Genomic DNA, 14204 nt, shown 5'->3' with positions numbered 1-14204 from the left:
CACATCAAAAATGGACTCAAAAACTGCCAATATCTGACCTGGGCCATCAAAAAAGGGGAACAACAAGTAAAAAACAAGGAAAAGAGAACAAAGTAAAACCTGAAATAAAGAACAAAGAGGTCATAACCTTACCATACATTAGGGGAATAACTGAACCAATACAGAAGGTCATGAAAAAACACAAAATAAACACAACAGCTAAACCGCACACAAAAACAAGACAGTTACTTGTACATCCAAAAGACAAAATAGAACAAGACAAGAAAAGCAATGTCATCTACGAAATCCCTTGTGAATCATGAAAAAAATCATACATGGGAGAAACAGGGAGGACATTCAACACAAAAAGAGACAACTGGAAGGTTTACAAGAAGCCTAAAACAAAAATCCGAACAGGAAATCTTAAAATCAGTCATTTCAGATCATTGCAAAATAAATAACCACATCATGGACCGGGACAACGGCAAAATCATCGGCACAGAAAGTAACAAGTTCAAACGATAGAGGCGATCGAACTAAGGAAGCGGCCCAAAGAAACCATTAATCGGGATTGATGGTTACATGGGACTCCCTCCTCCATAAACCATCAAGAGGCGGGGTAAAAATTCCGTCTAATATACCGAAAATATTGTCTGATTACAAGAATATTTTAAATAAAAAGACATAATGAACCTTTTTGAGCAATAATACATTTAAAGTATAATGCGCCTTTCTCTGCACTCAACAGCACTGCACAAAAACAAAATAACATCAATTGGATAAAAACAACAACAAAAATAGATCAAATTTACAGTGAACATAAATTGATTAACGTGGACCCCTACTTAAAGGCCTACTGAAATGAAATTGTTTTATTTAAACGGGAATAGCAGATCCATTCTATGTGTCATACTTGATCATTTCGCAATATTGCCATATTTTTGCTGAAAGGATTTAGTATAGAACAACGATGATGAAGATCGCAACTTTTGGTATCTGATAAAAACAACCCTTGCCCCTACCGGAAGTAGCGTGACGTCACAAGACAAAGGATTCCTCACAATTCCGCTTTGTTTACAATGTAGCGAGAGACATTCGGACCGAGAAAGCGACGATTTCCCCATTAATTTGAGCCAGGATGAAAGATTTGTGGATGAGGAACGTTACAGTGAAGGACTAGAGAGGCAGTGATGGACGTATCTTTTTTCGCTCTGACCGTAACTTAGGTACAAGCTGGCTCATTGGATTCCACACACTCTCCTTTTTCTATTGTGGATCCCGGATTTGTATTTTAAACCACCTCAGATACTAAATCCTCTTGAAAATGAGAGTCAAGAACGCGAAATGGACATTCACAGTGACTGAACATGTAAATACACGGTTAATAATTTTCAGCTTTGCGAAGCTAAAAAAATAGAAGCTAACTTAACTACAGAGCTAACGTGATAGCAGGCTCAAATGCAGATAGAAACAAAATTTTAAAAAACCCTGACTGGAAGGATAGACAGAAGATCAACAATACTATTAAACCATGAACATGTAAATACACGGTTAATAATTTTCAGCTTGGCGAAGCTAAAAAAATAGAAGCTAACCTAGCTACGTAGCCAACGTGATAGCATCAGTCTCAAATGCAGCTAGAAACTAAATTTAAAAAAAACCCTGACTGGAAGGATAGACAGAAGATCAACAATACTATTAAACCATGAACATGTAAATACACGGTTAATAATTTTCAGCTTGGCGAAGCTAAAAAAATAGAAGCTAACTTAGATGCAGCGGCGGGCGTTGTACGCTTTTGACGACACCCCGGCCGCCATCAGAGTCGGCAAGAAACATATATTTCCCCAAAGTTACGTACGTGACATGCACATATCGACACGCACGTACGGGCAAGCGATCAAATGTTTGGAAGCCAAAGCTGTACTCACCGTAGTGCGTCTGCTATCCTGCTCAAAACACAACACAACCTCCTGGTGTTGGTGTTGCTGCAGCCAGCCGCTAATACACCGATCGCACCTACAACTTTCTTCTTTGCAGTCTCCATTGTCCATTAAACAAATTGCAAAAGATTCACCAACACAGATGTCCAGAATACTGTGGAATTTTGTCGAAGAAAACAGAGGTATTTGAATTGGGTCCAAACACTTCCCTTGCCCTCGTGACGTCACGCGCATACGTCATCATACCGCGACGTTTTCAAGCGGAAGTTCCCCGGGAAGTTTAAAATGTCACTTTATAAGTTAACCCGGCCGTATTGGCATGTGTTGCAATGTTAAGATTTCATCATTGATATATAAACTATCAGACTGCGTGGTCGCTAGTAGTGGCTTTCAGTAGGCCTTTAAACAAGTTGAAAAACTTATTGGCGTGTTACCATTTAGTGGTCAATTGTACGAAATATGTACTGTACTGTGCAATCTACTGATAAAAGTTTCAATCAATCAATCAATCAACACTCAGGAACAGGTGTGTTTTGAAATGTGTGTTCCTACTTTCGGAAACAAATGCGAGTGTGTTCTAATCATGGCAGACTTGGTAATATACAATGAAAACTACTATTTTTGGGGATTCACAACCTTATCTTTTTTTGAAGCTGAATATACGGAGAATGAACTGTTGCTTGTAGTAACGAGCATGGAGGAAGTGTGAAACGTTGGCGAAGACTGAAACCCGAGAGAGTGAGGTCGGCGTGACTTTGTCGCTGTGAACGAGGAACTTGGAGCAATGCTATTTTGACATAAATGGAGTGCTTACACATAATAAACAGGAAAAAAAACATCCCAAGCCGGCTGGACCAAAGAGACAACTGGCCTTTGAGTGGGTCACGAAAATATTGATCATGATACCCGCCGTGCGTGTTATTACAACTACAGTACATACGCTATCGAGCTAGCTGTGTACAAACGAAACATGAAATGTGGGCTAATACTTGACGGATACTGCAATATGATTGTTCATGTTTTTCAGCCAGTATAGATTGGTGTCTTATCACATTGTGTTGTGCATTACAAACTCAAAAGCAATTTTGGTGAACTGCAGAAACTGAAGTCTAAGTAAGATGAAATATCTCAAATAAGGGTGATATTTGCTTATTTTCTGTCTGATAAGATAATTCTTCTCACTAAGCAGATTTTATGTTAGTGTTTTACTTGTTTTAAGGGTTTTGGTCCTAAATGATGTCAGTAAGATATTACAGCTTGTTGCTGAGATGTTATGAGCTATATTGAGTAAAACATGCTTGAAACTAGAATATCAAGTGTTGCAAAGCTGTGTCATCAACACTCACAAGTATAAAACTACTTTTTTAAAGTCATCATTTCTTATTTCAAGAATGAACAAAAAAATCATGACTTTGACACAATTGTGTCTCATAATTAAAACAGACGACAGCCAAATGGACTCTGCTGTTTTTTTCTTCAATGAAACAAGAGATAACACGTACTCATATAGTAGTACAGTTGGCACAGTACAGTAAAAGGACAGTTAATATTTAAGCATTTAACATGTGACATTTCAAACTATTTTGAACAGAAAAAGTTCATGCACATTCAGGTAAATTCTTCAAAATTACAATAAAAAAAGATTTGGCTGGGGGCCGGGCTGTATATATATACTGTATGTATATATATATATATATATTAGAGATATGCCGATCATATCGGCAGGCCGATATTATCGGCCGATATATGCGTTAAAATGTAATATCGGAAATTATCGGTATCGTTTTTTTTATTATCGGTATCGGTTTTTTTTGTTTTTTTAATTAAATCCACATAAAAAACCCAAGATACACTTACAATTAGTGCACCAACCCAAAAAACCTCCCTCCCCCATTTACACTCATTCACACAAAAGGGTTGTTTCTTTCTGTTATTAATATTCTGCTTCCTACATTATATATCAATATATATCAATACAGTCTGCAAGGGATACAGTCCGTAAGCACACATGATTGTGCGTGCTGCTGCTCCACTAATAGTACTAACCTTTAACAGTTAATTTTACTCATTTTCATTCATTACTAGTTTCTATGTAACTGTTTTTATATTGTTGTACTTTCTTTTTTATTCAAGAAAATGTTTTTAATTTATTTATCTTATTTTACTAATTTTTTTAAAAAGTACCTTATCTTCACCATACCTGGTTGTCCAAATTAGGCATAATAATGTGTTAATTCCACGACTGCATATATCGGTTGATATCGGTATGGTAATTAAAGAGTTGGACAATATCGGAATATCGGCAAAAAGCCATTATCGGACATCCCTAATATATATATATATATATATATATATATATATATATATATATATATATATATATATATATATATACACTACCGTTCAAAAGTTTGGGGTCACATGTAAATGTCCTTATTTTTGAAGGAAAAGCACTGTACTTTTCAATGAAGATAACTTTAAACTGGTCTTAACTTTAAAGAAATACACTCTATACATTGCTAATGTGGTAAATGACTATTCTAGCTGCAAATGTCTGGTTTTTGGTGCAATATCTGCATAGGTGTATAGAGGCCCATTTCCAGCAACTATCACTCCAGTGTTCTAATGGTACAATGTGTTTGCTCATTGGCTCAGAAGGCTAATTGATGATTAGAAAACCCTTGTGCAATCATGTTCACACATCTGAAAACAGTTTAGCTCGTTATAGAAGCTACAAAACTGACCTTCCTTTGAGCAGATTGAGTTTCTGGAGCATCACATTTGTGGGGTCAATTAAACGCTCAAAACGGCCAGAAAAAGAGAACTTTCATCTGAAACTCGACAGTCTATTCTTGTTCTTAGAAATGAAGGCTATTCCACAAAATTGTTTGGGTGACCCCAAATGGTAGTGTATATATATATATATATATATATATATATATATATATATATATATATATATATATATATATATATATATATATATATATATATATATATATATATATATATATATATATATATATACATATATATATATATATATATATATATATTCCTCACGCACTAATTGACTGAAAGAGCACGCACTTGGCGCGATGATGTCATGTTATCGATGGAAAAATGCATTTTTAGATAATATGATTTGCCTGAGCGGCTAGTAGACCCCGAGAGTAACAAGCCTTGTTACCTTTCCATTAAAAAATAATAAACTAGTTTTTAGTGTATGTTTGCTGGTTTCAAGAAATGTAATGCCGGGCGCATATCATTATGTCAAGATAACGGCACTAGCATTTACTTCATTTAAGAATATCTTTCAACATATTGAGAAAAAAGTTCTCATATTTGTTTTTTCTATCAAGAAAAGTGCACTTGTTATTAGTGAGAATATACTTATTAGAGATGTCCGATAATATCGGTCTGCCGATATTATCGGCCGATAAATGCGTTAAAATGTAATATCGGAAATTATCGGTATCGGTTTTTTTATTATCAGTATCGTTTTTTTGGTTTTTTTTTTTATTAAATCCACATAAAAAACACAAGATACACTTACAATTAGTGCACCAACCCAAAAAACCTCCCTCCCCCATTTACACTCATTCACACAAAAGGGTTGTTTCTTTCTGTTATTAATATTCTGCTTCCTACATTATATATCAATATATATCAATACAGTCTGCAAGGTCCGTAACACATGATTGTGCGTGCTGCTGCTCCACTAATAGTACTAACCTTTAACAGTTCATTTTACTAATTTTCATTCATTACTAGTTTCTATGTAACTGTTTTATATTGTTGTACTTTCTTTTTTATTCAAGAAAATGTTTTTAATTTATTTATCTTATTTTACTAATTTTTTTTAAAAGTACCTTATCTTCACCATACCTGGTTGTCCAAATTAGGCATAATAATGTGTTAATTCCACGACTGTATATATCGGTTGATATCGGTATCAGTTGATATCGGTATCGGTAATTAAAGAGTTGGACAATATCGGCATATCGGATATCGGCAAAAAGCCATTCTCGGACATCCCTAATACTTATTTTAAGGTATTTTTGGGTTCATTAAGGTTAGCTAATTTTACTTGTTTTGGAAAGTCTTGACAAGCCAAATCTTCTTGTTCTATTGGCAGATAATTTTGCATAGTTCAAGTAAAATACCCCAAATTTTTTTTCTTGTTTTTGAACACTGACTTTTTGCAGTGTGCTGACATAGAAGCTCGGTTATCTCTTGCCGTAGTTAGCTTACGGTAAATACCGTAGCAATCCGATGTGTTAGTACGCCAGAAAAACGTAAATGAAGTAGTGTTGGCATTTTTAAAGTGATTTAGAGTTTGAATTGACTGCGCCCATTAGCTGCATTGTTAGTCACCTACAACGAGCCGATTCTTACAAAATAGAATGCAAAAAAAATAAACCTTTTGTCTTCTCGTCTCTCGTAAGGATTGTGAACGATAGGCAGAATAAAAATTTTAAAAAATTGCAGTTGCCCTTCAAAGAGAAACACCTTAGCAGAAAACAGAACACTGAAAAGCTAGACTTTTTTGAGTGAGCACCCCAGCTGGAGAACGTCCCAGTGCACCAAGTTGTATCTTTTGAGGGAGGTTCATGGAGAGTGTTCTTAGACATTACTATAAACATTCTCTGCAGTGAACGCTGAAACTCTGCGTGACCTCTCACCTTTCCTCTCCAGTTTGTGGATCATCTCCTCGGATTCCTTCTGCTGAGCCCGAAATAGAGTTGTCAACTCTTCAATCTCCACATTCTTTCGGTCCAGAATCTGGTTTGGAGTAAACACAAAGGTTAATATACAATATACTGATATGAGTATTGGAACTTGTGAATATAGGAAGTGAAAATGGATGAATATACAGTACAGTTATAGACAACCACAATGTATTCTCCCTGGCATTGTATGGTTTTTTTTTAGTACTTTATCAATCAATGTTTACTTATATAGCCCTAAATCACGAGTGTCTCAAAGGGCTGCACAAGCCACAACGACATCCTCGGCTCGGATCCCACAACAGGGCAAGGAAAAACTCAACCCAATGGGACAATGAGAAACCTTGGAGGGTACCGCAGATGTGGGAACCCCCCCTGGGCGATCGGTGCAATGGACGTCGAGTGGATAATATTGTGAGAGTCCAGTCCATAGTGGATCTAACATAATAGTGTGAGAGTCCAGTCCATAGTGGATCTAACATAATAGTGTGAGAGTCCAGTCCATAGTGGATCTAACATAATAGTGTGAGAGTCCAGTCCATAGTGGATCTAACATAATAGTGTGAGAGTCCAGTCCATAGTGGATCTAACATAATAGTGTGAGAGTCCAGTCCATAGTGGATCTAACATAATAGTGAGAGTCCAGTCCATAGTGGATCTAACATAATAGTGAGAGTCCAGTCCATAGTGGATCTAACATAATAGTGAGAGTCCAGTCCATAGTGGATCTAACATAATAGTGAGAGTCCAGTCCATAGTGGATCTAACATAATAGTGAGAGTCCAATCCATAGTGGATCTAACATAATAGTGTGAGAGTCCAGTCCATAGTGGATCTAACATAATAGTGACAGTCCAGTCCATAGTGGATTTAACATAATAGTGTGAGAGTCCAGTCCGTAGTGGATCTAACATATTAGTGAGAGTCCAGTCCATAGTGGATCTAACATAATAGTGAGAGTCCAGTCCATAGTGGATCTAACATAATAGTGTGAGAGTCCAGTCCATAGTGGATCTAACATAATAGTGAGAGTCCAGTCCATAGTGGATCTAACATAATAGTGTGAGACTCCAGTCCATAGTGGATCTAACATAATAGTGAGAGTCCAGTCCATAGTGCATCTAACATAATAGTGGGAGTCCAGTCCATAGTGGATTTAACATAATAGTGTGAGAGTCCAGTCCGTAGTGGATCTAACATAATAGTGAGAGTCCAGTCCATAGTGGATCTAACATAATAGTGAGAGTCCAGTCCATAGTGGATCTAACATAATAGTGAGAGTCCAGTCCGTAGTGGATCTAACATAATAGTGTGAGAGTCCAGTCCATAGTGGATCTAACATAATAGTGTGAGAGTCCAGTCCGTAGTGGATCTAACATAATAGTGAGAGTCCAGTCCATAGTGGATCTAACATAATAGTGAGAGTCCAGTCCATAGTGGATCTAACATAATAGTGAGAGTCCAGTCCATAGTGGATCTAACATAATAGTGTGAGAGTCCAGTCCATAGTGGATCTAACATAATAGTGTGAGAGTCCAGTCCATAGTGGATCTAACATAATAGTGAGAGTCCAGTCCATAGTGGATCTAACATAATAGTGAGAGTCCAGTCCATAGTGGATCTAACATAATAGTGTGAGAGTCCAGTCCATAGTGGATCTAACATAATAGTGTGAGAGTCCAGTCTGTAGTGGATCTAACATAATAGTGTGAGAGTCCAGTCCATAGTGGATCTAGCATAATAGTGTGAGAGTCCAGTCCATAGTGGATCTAACATAATAGTGTGAGAGTCCAATCCATAGTGGATCTAACATAATAGTGAGAGTCCAGTCCATAGTGGATCTAACATAATAGTGAGAGTCCAGTCCATAGTGGATCTAACATAATAGTGTGAGAGTCCAGTCCATAGTGGATCTAACATAATAGTGAGAGTCCAGTCCATAGTGGATCTAACATAATAGTGAGAGTCCAGTCCATAGTGGGGCCAGCAGGAGACCATTCCGAGCAGAGACATGTCAGCAGCGCAGAGATGTCCCAAACCAATGCACAGACGAGCGGTCCACCCCGGGTCCCGACTTTGGACAGCCAGCGCTTCATCCGTGGCCACCGAAACTGTGCCCCTCCCTCCACGAAGGAGAGGGGGGCAGAGCAGAAAAGAAACGGCAGATCAACTGGTCTAAAAGGGGGGTCTATTTAAAGGCTAGAGTATACAAATGAGTTTTAAGATGAGACTTAAATGCTTCTACTGAGGTAGCATCTCTAACTGTTACCGGGAGGGCATTCCAGAGTACTGGAGCCCGGATAGAAAACGCTCTATAGCCCGCATACTTTTTTGGGGCTCTGGGAATCACTAATAAGTTGGAGTCCTTTGAACGCAGATTTCTTGCCGGGACATATGGTACAATACTTTACCACGATTGTTCAACAAAACAATCAATAACAGCTCAACTTAGGCTATGTCTACACTAAGCCGGATAACCCCTTAAACGAATAATTATTCAGCCTAAGCCTCGTTTCAGCCACACTAAATCAGCGTTTAAGGTCCCCCTCCTCAGACAATTGTTTACACAGGTAAGTGCGCCGTCTATTTGTTGAATCTCCGGCTCTTAGCTTTGTATGGACTCATTGATCGTTTACAAACTGAGTTTGAAGAGGAAGTGACGCCAAAAAGACCGCGCCCCACACAGGAAGTGACGTCAGGAAGATGGAGGCGAGTCATCCAGACATGCCCGTGTGGAAATCACACGTGAATACCTTTAAGAGAAGCAAACGTGCGATCGCAGCTATTTGGGATACAACACATCTCAGACGGCAACATAGACGGTTGAGCGACGGTTTTGGATAAGGCCTGGAAGAAGGGCAGCCTGGTGGGATATGTTTGTCAACGAGTGTGTTGTGCCAGCTGAACGGCAAGAGAACTTTCCAATGTCCAGGTCAGCTGTGATTCTACTTAGTGAAAAACTTTTGTCCATTTGTCGAAGGAGAGACAACGACAGACTACGAAAAACAGCGAATACATTTGGACTGGCAAAGCAGACTATTACTAGTTATTGTCCACTATGTATATCTAGCGATTACTCAACGTCTAGTCAGTGTTTCCCACACATTCATTTATTTGTCGCGGCCCGCCACGAAAGAATTAAGGCCGCCACAAAAAAATGTTTTGTCTGTCCTGTCCAGCTTCTCAGGCAAATCATATAGTTGATGTAGATGCCCATATCGGCTGTTCAGATTTACTTTACAAAAGAGAAGTGTAGGATCAAGATTTTTGGAGCTCTTTGTTCAGTGGATCAGATGTTTGATGAAGCTTTGTGTCTATCGACCACCACTACTGTTTTCTGTTTATTTGTTACTGACTGTGGCAGGACACCTCTGCCTCTGTTTCACTTTATGTTGCTGGTAAATAATATGGTTGTAGTAGTAGGCTAAAGTTAAATTATTTAGTATGCACTAATTAAAGGGGCAGAGCTTTAAGAGACATTTTAGCTTTTATATTTTTATAAGATATATTTTTTGTAAGAACCACAATTAATAAATATATTTCAGTGAATAACTTATTGTTCAAATCTGTATATAAATATGTACATAAAGTGTTGTGACTATATTGTAAAATGGATGGATGGATGGATGGACGTTTAAAACAAAACTGTTATTATTAATTAGTAAGTATACATTTTTTTAGCCTTTTTAGAGAAAGTCATATCATTGTAGTAAATTATGCAAATTACTCGATGATGTCATGGTGACCACGCCCATAGCCACGCCCCCACCGCCACAGGTATCTTGGCAGTTTATGGGAAACACTGCTAGTTTTGTACTCCATAACTATTGTGAAGCCATGAAGTGGTCGCGGTCGTCGAGTACATTCCTTAGGTGGCTGCGGTGTAAATGAGTAAAATGGCACCTGAACACAGCATCTGTGCAGAGACGCTGCTAACTACATTTACATGATGCCGGACATCTGTGTGTAATTAGTACATTAGACCCTAGAGGTTTGAAGCAGCGGTGTGAAAATACAAACGACAGATCTTGGTTCAAAAGAATCAAAACTGTGAAGACCTGTTTTTTAATATGAAAATAAGTATTAACACAGACTAACAATTGTATGGCTGAAAAAAGCAGAAATAACACATTTAGGAGTACCCCATTTTTTTCCTATTTGATAATCCCATGCAGTGAAAATATCAAACAGCCAAATGTTTGTTTCATCTGACATCACAAGGACAAAGATAAGACCTTCTGGAGGAAAGTTCTGTGGTCAGATGAAACAAAAAATGAGTTGTTTGGCCACAATACCCAGCAATATGTTTGGAGGAGAAAAGGTGAGGCCTTTAATCCCAGGAACACCATTCCTACCGTCAAGCATGGTGGTGGTAGTATTATGCTCTGGACCTGTTTTGAACCATGAACTGGTGCTTTACAGAGAGTAAATGGGACAATGAAAAAGGAGGATTACCTCCAAATTCTTCGGGACAAGCTAAAATCATCAGCTCGGAGGTTGGGTCTTGGGCGCAGTTGGGTGTTCCAACAGGACAATGACCCCAAACACACGTCAAAAGTAGTAAAGGAATGGCTAAATCAGGCTAGAATGAAGGTTTTGGAATGGCCTTCCCAAAGTCCTGACTTAAACGTGTGGACAATGCTGAGGAAACAAGTCCATGTCAGAAAACCATGAAATTTAGCTGAACTGCATTAATTTTGTCAAGAGGAGTGGTCAAAAATTCCAGCAGAAGCTTGTGGATGGCTACCAAAAGCGCCTTATTGCAGTGAAACTTGCCAAGGGACATTTGGTCAAATTTTCAGGGGACCCATAATAAATTCATAAAAGAAGCAAACTTCATGAATGTTTTTTGTGAGCAACAAGTATGTGCTCCAATCACTACATCACAAAAAAATAAGAGTTGTAGAAATGATTGGAAACTCAAGACAGCCATGACATGATGTTCTTTACAAGTGTACGTACACTTTTGACCAGGACTGTAAATTAGGGATGTCCGATAATGGCTTTTTGCCGATATCCGATATGCCGATATTGTCCAACTCTTTAATTACCGATACCGATATCAACCGATATATACAGTCGTGGAATTAACCTAATGCCTAATTTGGACAACCAGGTATGGTGAAGATAAGGTACTTTTTTAAAAAACGAATCAAATAAAATAAGATAAATAAATTAAAAACATTTTCTTGAATAAAAAAGAAATTAAAACAATATAAAAACAGTTACATAGAAACTAGTAATTAATGAAAATTTGTAAAATTAACTGTTAAAGGTTAGTACTATTAGTGGACCAGCAGCACGCACAACCATGTGTGCTTACGGACTGTATCCCTTGCAGACTGTATTGATATATATTGATATATAATGTAGGAACCAGAATATTAATAACAGAAGGAAACAACCCTTTTATGTGAATGAGTGTGAATGAGTGTAAATGGGGGAGGGAGGTTTTTTGGGTTGGTGCACTAATTGTAAGTGTATCTTGTGTTTTTTATGTGGATTTAATAAAAAAAAAACAAAAAAAACGATACTGATAATAAAAAAAAAACGATACCGATAATTTCCGATATTACATTTTAACGCATTTATCGGCCGATAATATCGGCAGACCGATGTTATCGGACATCTCTACTGTAAATGTGACTGCACAGTGCCTGGTCCTGCAAGGAGAGTGCACGGGATGTTAGGAAATGACAGCTTTTAGGGTGGCTATTGTTTTCCCTGTTACTGCTGCTTCTGTGCAGGGATCCAGTGTGGCCACGGTTTATGCCACACGGCTAGATATATCCTGTGGTGTGCCGCAGGGATCAATACTGGGACCAAAATTGTTTAATCTTTATATAAACGACATTTGTAAAGTTACAAAGGACTTAAAGTTAGTTTTATTTGCAGATGATACAACTGCTTTTTGTTCAGGAGAGAACACACAGAAGATAATACAAATAATAACAGAAGAAATGAACACATTAAAAAGATGGTTTGACAAAAACAGACTATCTTTGAATCTCAGTAAGACTGAAATAATGCTATTTGGTAATAGTAGGAAAGAGCATCATACGCAAATACAAATAGACGGAGTAGACATCGAAAGGGTAAAAGAAACCAGATTTTTGGGAGTATTAATAGATGATAAAATGAACTGGAAATCTCATATACAAAACATACAACATAAGGTAGCAAAAAACATTTCAATAATGAATAAAACAAAACACGTCCTGGGCCAAAAATCACTTCATATTCTCTACTGCTCACTAGTGTTACCATATCTGACTTATTGTGCAGAAATATGGGGAAATAACTACAAATGTGCGCTACATTCGTTAACCATGTTACAAAAAAGATCAGTTAGAATAATACATAATGTTGGATATAGAGAACATACAAACCCTTTATTTATTAAGTCAAAAATATTAAAGTTTGGTGATTTGGTAAAATTGCAAACAGCTAAAATGATGTACAAAGCCATTTATAACCCGCTACCAAAGAATGTACAACATTTCTTCTCAACTAAAGAGGAGAAATATAACCTTAGAGGAAAAAATAATTTAAAACATTTATATGCACGTACAACACTTAAAACTTTTAGCATAACAGTATGTGGAATTAAATTATGGAATGGATTAAAGAAGTTAAAAATTGTACTGACATGATCCAGTTTAAGAAGTTGTTTAAATTAATAGTGCTTACAAAGTACAAAGAAGAAGAATTATGAGAAAAACTTCCAACCTTATTGAAAATATTCTTCATCTCAGTATGTTAATAATGACTGAATTAATTAATTACATATTACAAACTGTTGTATATACTAATTCATAGATGTTATTTTATTATATAAAAAGGTCAGTAAATGATTTTATATAATTGTAAATGCTTTGAAGTGGGAAAGGGGTAGGATTAAATAAGCTTTGCTTCTTCCTACTCCTTTTCGGGCATGATGTAAATGAAATTATATGAAATTGTGTGATGTATTATGATGTAAATGTGTTCATGTTCGAAATAAACTAAAAGAAAGAAAGAAAGAAAGAAAGAAAGAAAGAAAGAAAGAAAGAAAGAAAGAAAGAAGAACTAGGGATGAAAACTGTTCTAGAAATTGTACAGTAGGAATATGCTCTCTTTGCAGTGGAAACGCACAAAAAAAGACAGATTCCAACTAAGATGTATCAGCCATACAGTACAAAACTACACAAAGTACGGCACACAATTAATCCTTTTTAAATTGGAAAAGGGGGGAAAATGTCAACATTTACATTTCAAAATATGGGAATTTTTTTTCCAGGAAATGTTTTCATGGACACTGCTGCTTTACCTCACTCAAATAGGGCTAATTAAAGTGAAACCTTCCATGAGGCTCGTCAGTATGCGCCCCTAAATCACTTCTCTTTGAAGCCATCAGATGGAAGACGAAGTCAAATACAGAGGAAATTAAATTGGACATAACTCACCATCTGTGTTTAATTAAAGAGAGGGAGGGAGAAGCTGGCTGTCATTCTGTCTCGTCAAACACAAAGTATTGGGCATCTTAGAGCAGAGTGAAAATTGCTGTGCTTCG

The 14204-nt window shown here is 37.1% G+C and overlaps 1 protein-coding gene across 2 annotated transcripts in view; it reads right to left on the bottom strand.

The window, feature by feature from the left end:
- Positions 1 to 14204, bottom strand: part of LOC133642566 (centrosomal protein of 112 kDa-like) — a 212218-nt gene that overhangs the window by 131044 nt on the left and 66970 nt on the right. For both annotated transcript variants that reach the window (XM_062036834.1, XM_062036833.1), the window contains exon 10: positions 6608 to 6707. In XM_062036834.1, the coding sequence (XP_061892818.1) occupies positions 6608 to 6707 (100 nt within the window). The remainder of the gene's footprint in view (positions 1 to 6607; positions 6708 to 14204) is intronic.

The sequence above is a fragment of the Entelurus aequoreus genome, linkage group LG25, assembly GCF_033978785.1.
Source record: "Entelurus aequoreus isolate RoL-2023_Sb linkage group LG25, RoL_Eaeq_v1.1, whole genome shotgun sequence".
Lineage (NCBI taxonomy): Eukaryota > Metazoa > Chordata > Actinopteri > Syngnathiformes > Syngnathidae > Entelurus > Entelurus aequoreus.
This window is presented reverse-complemented; position numbering and strand designations above follow the sequence as displayed.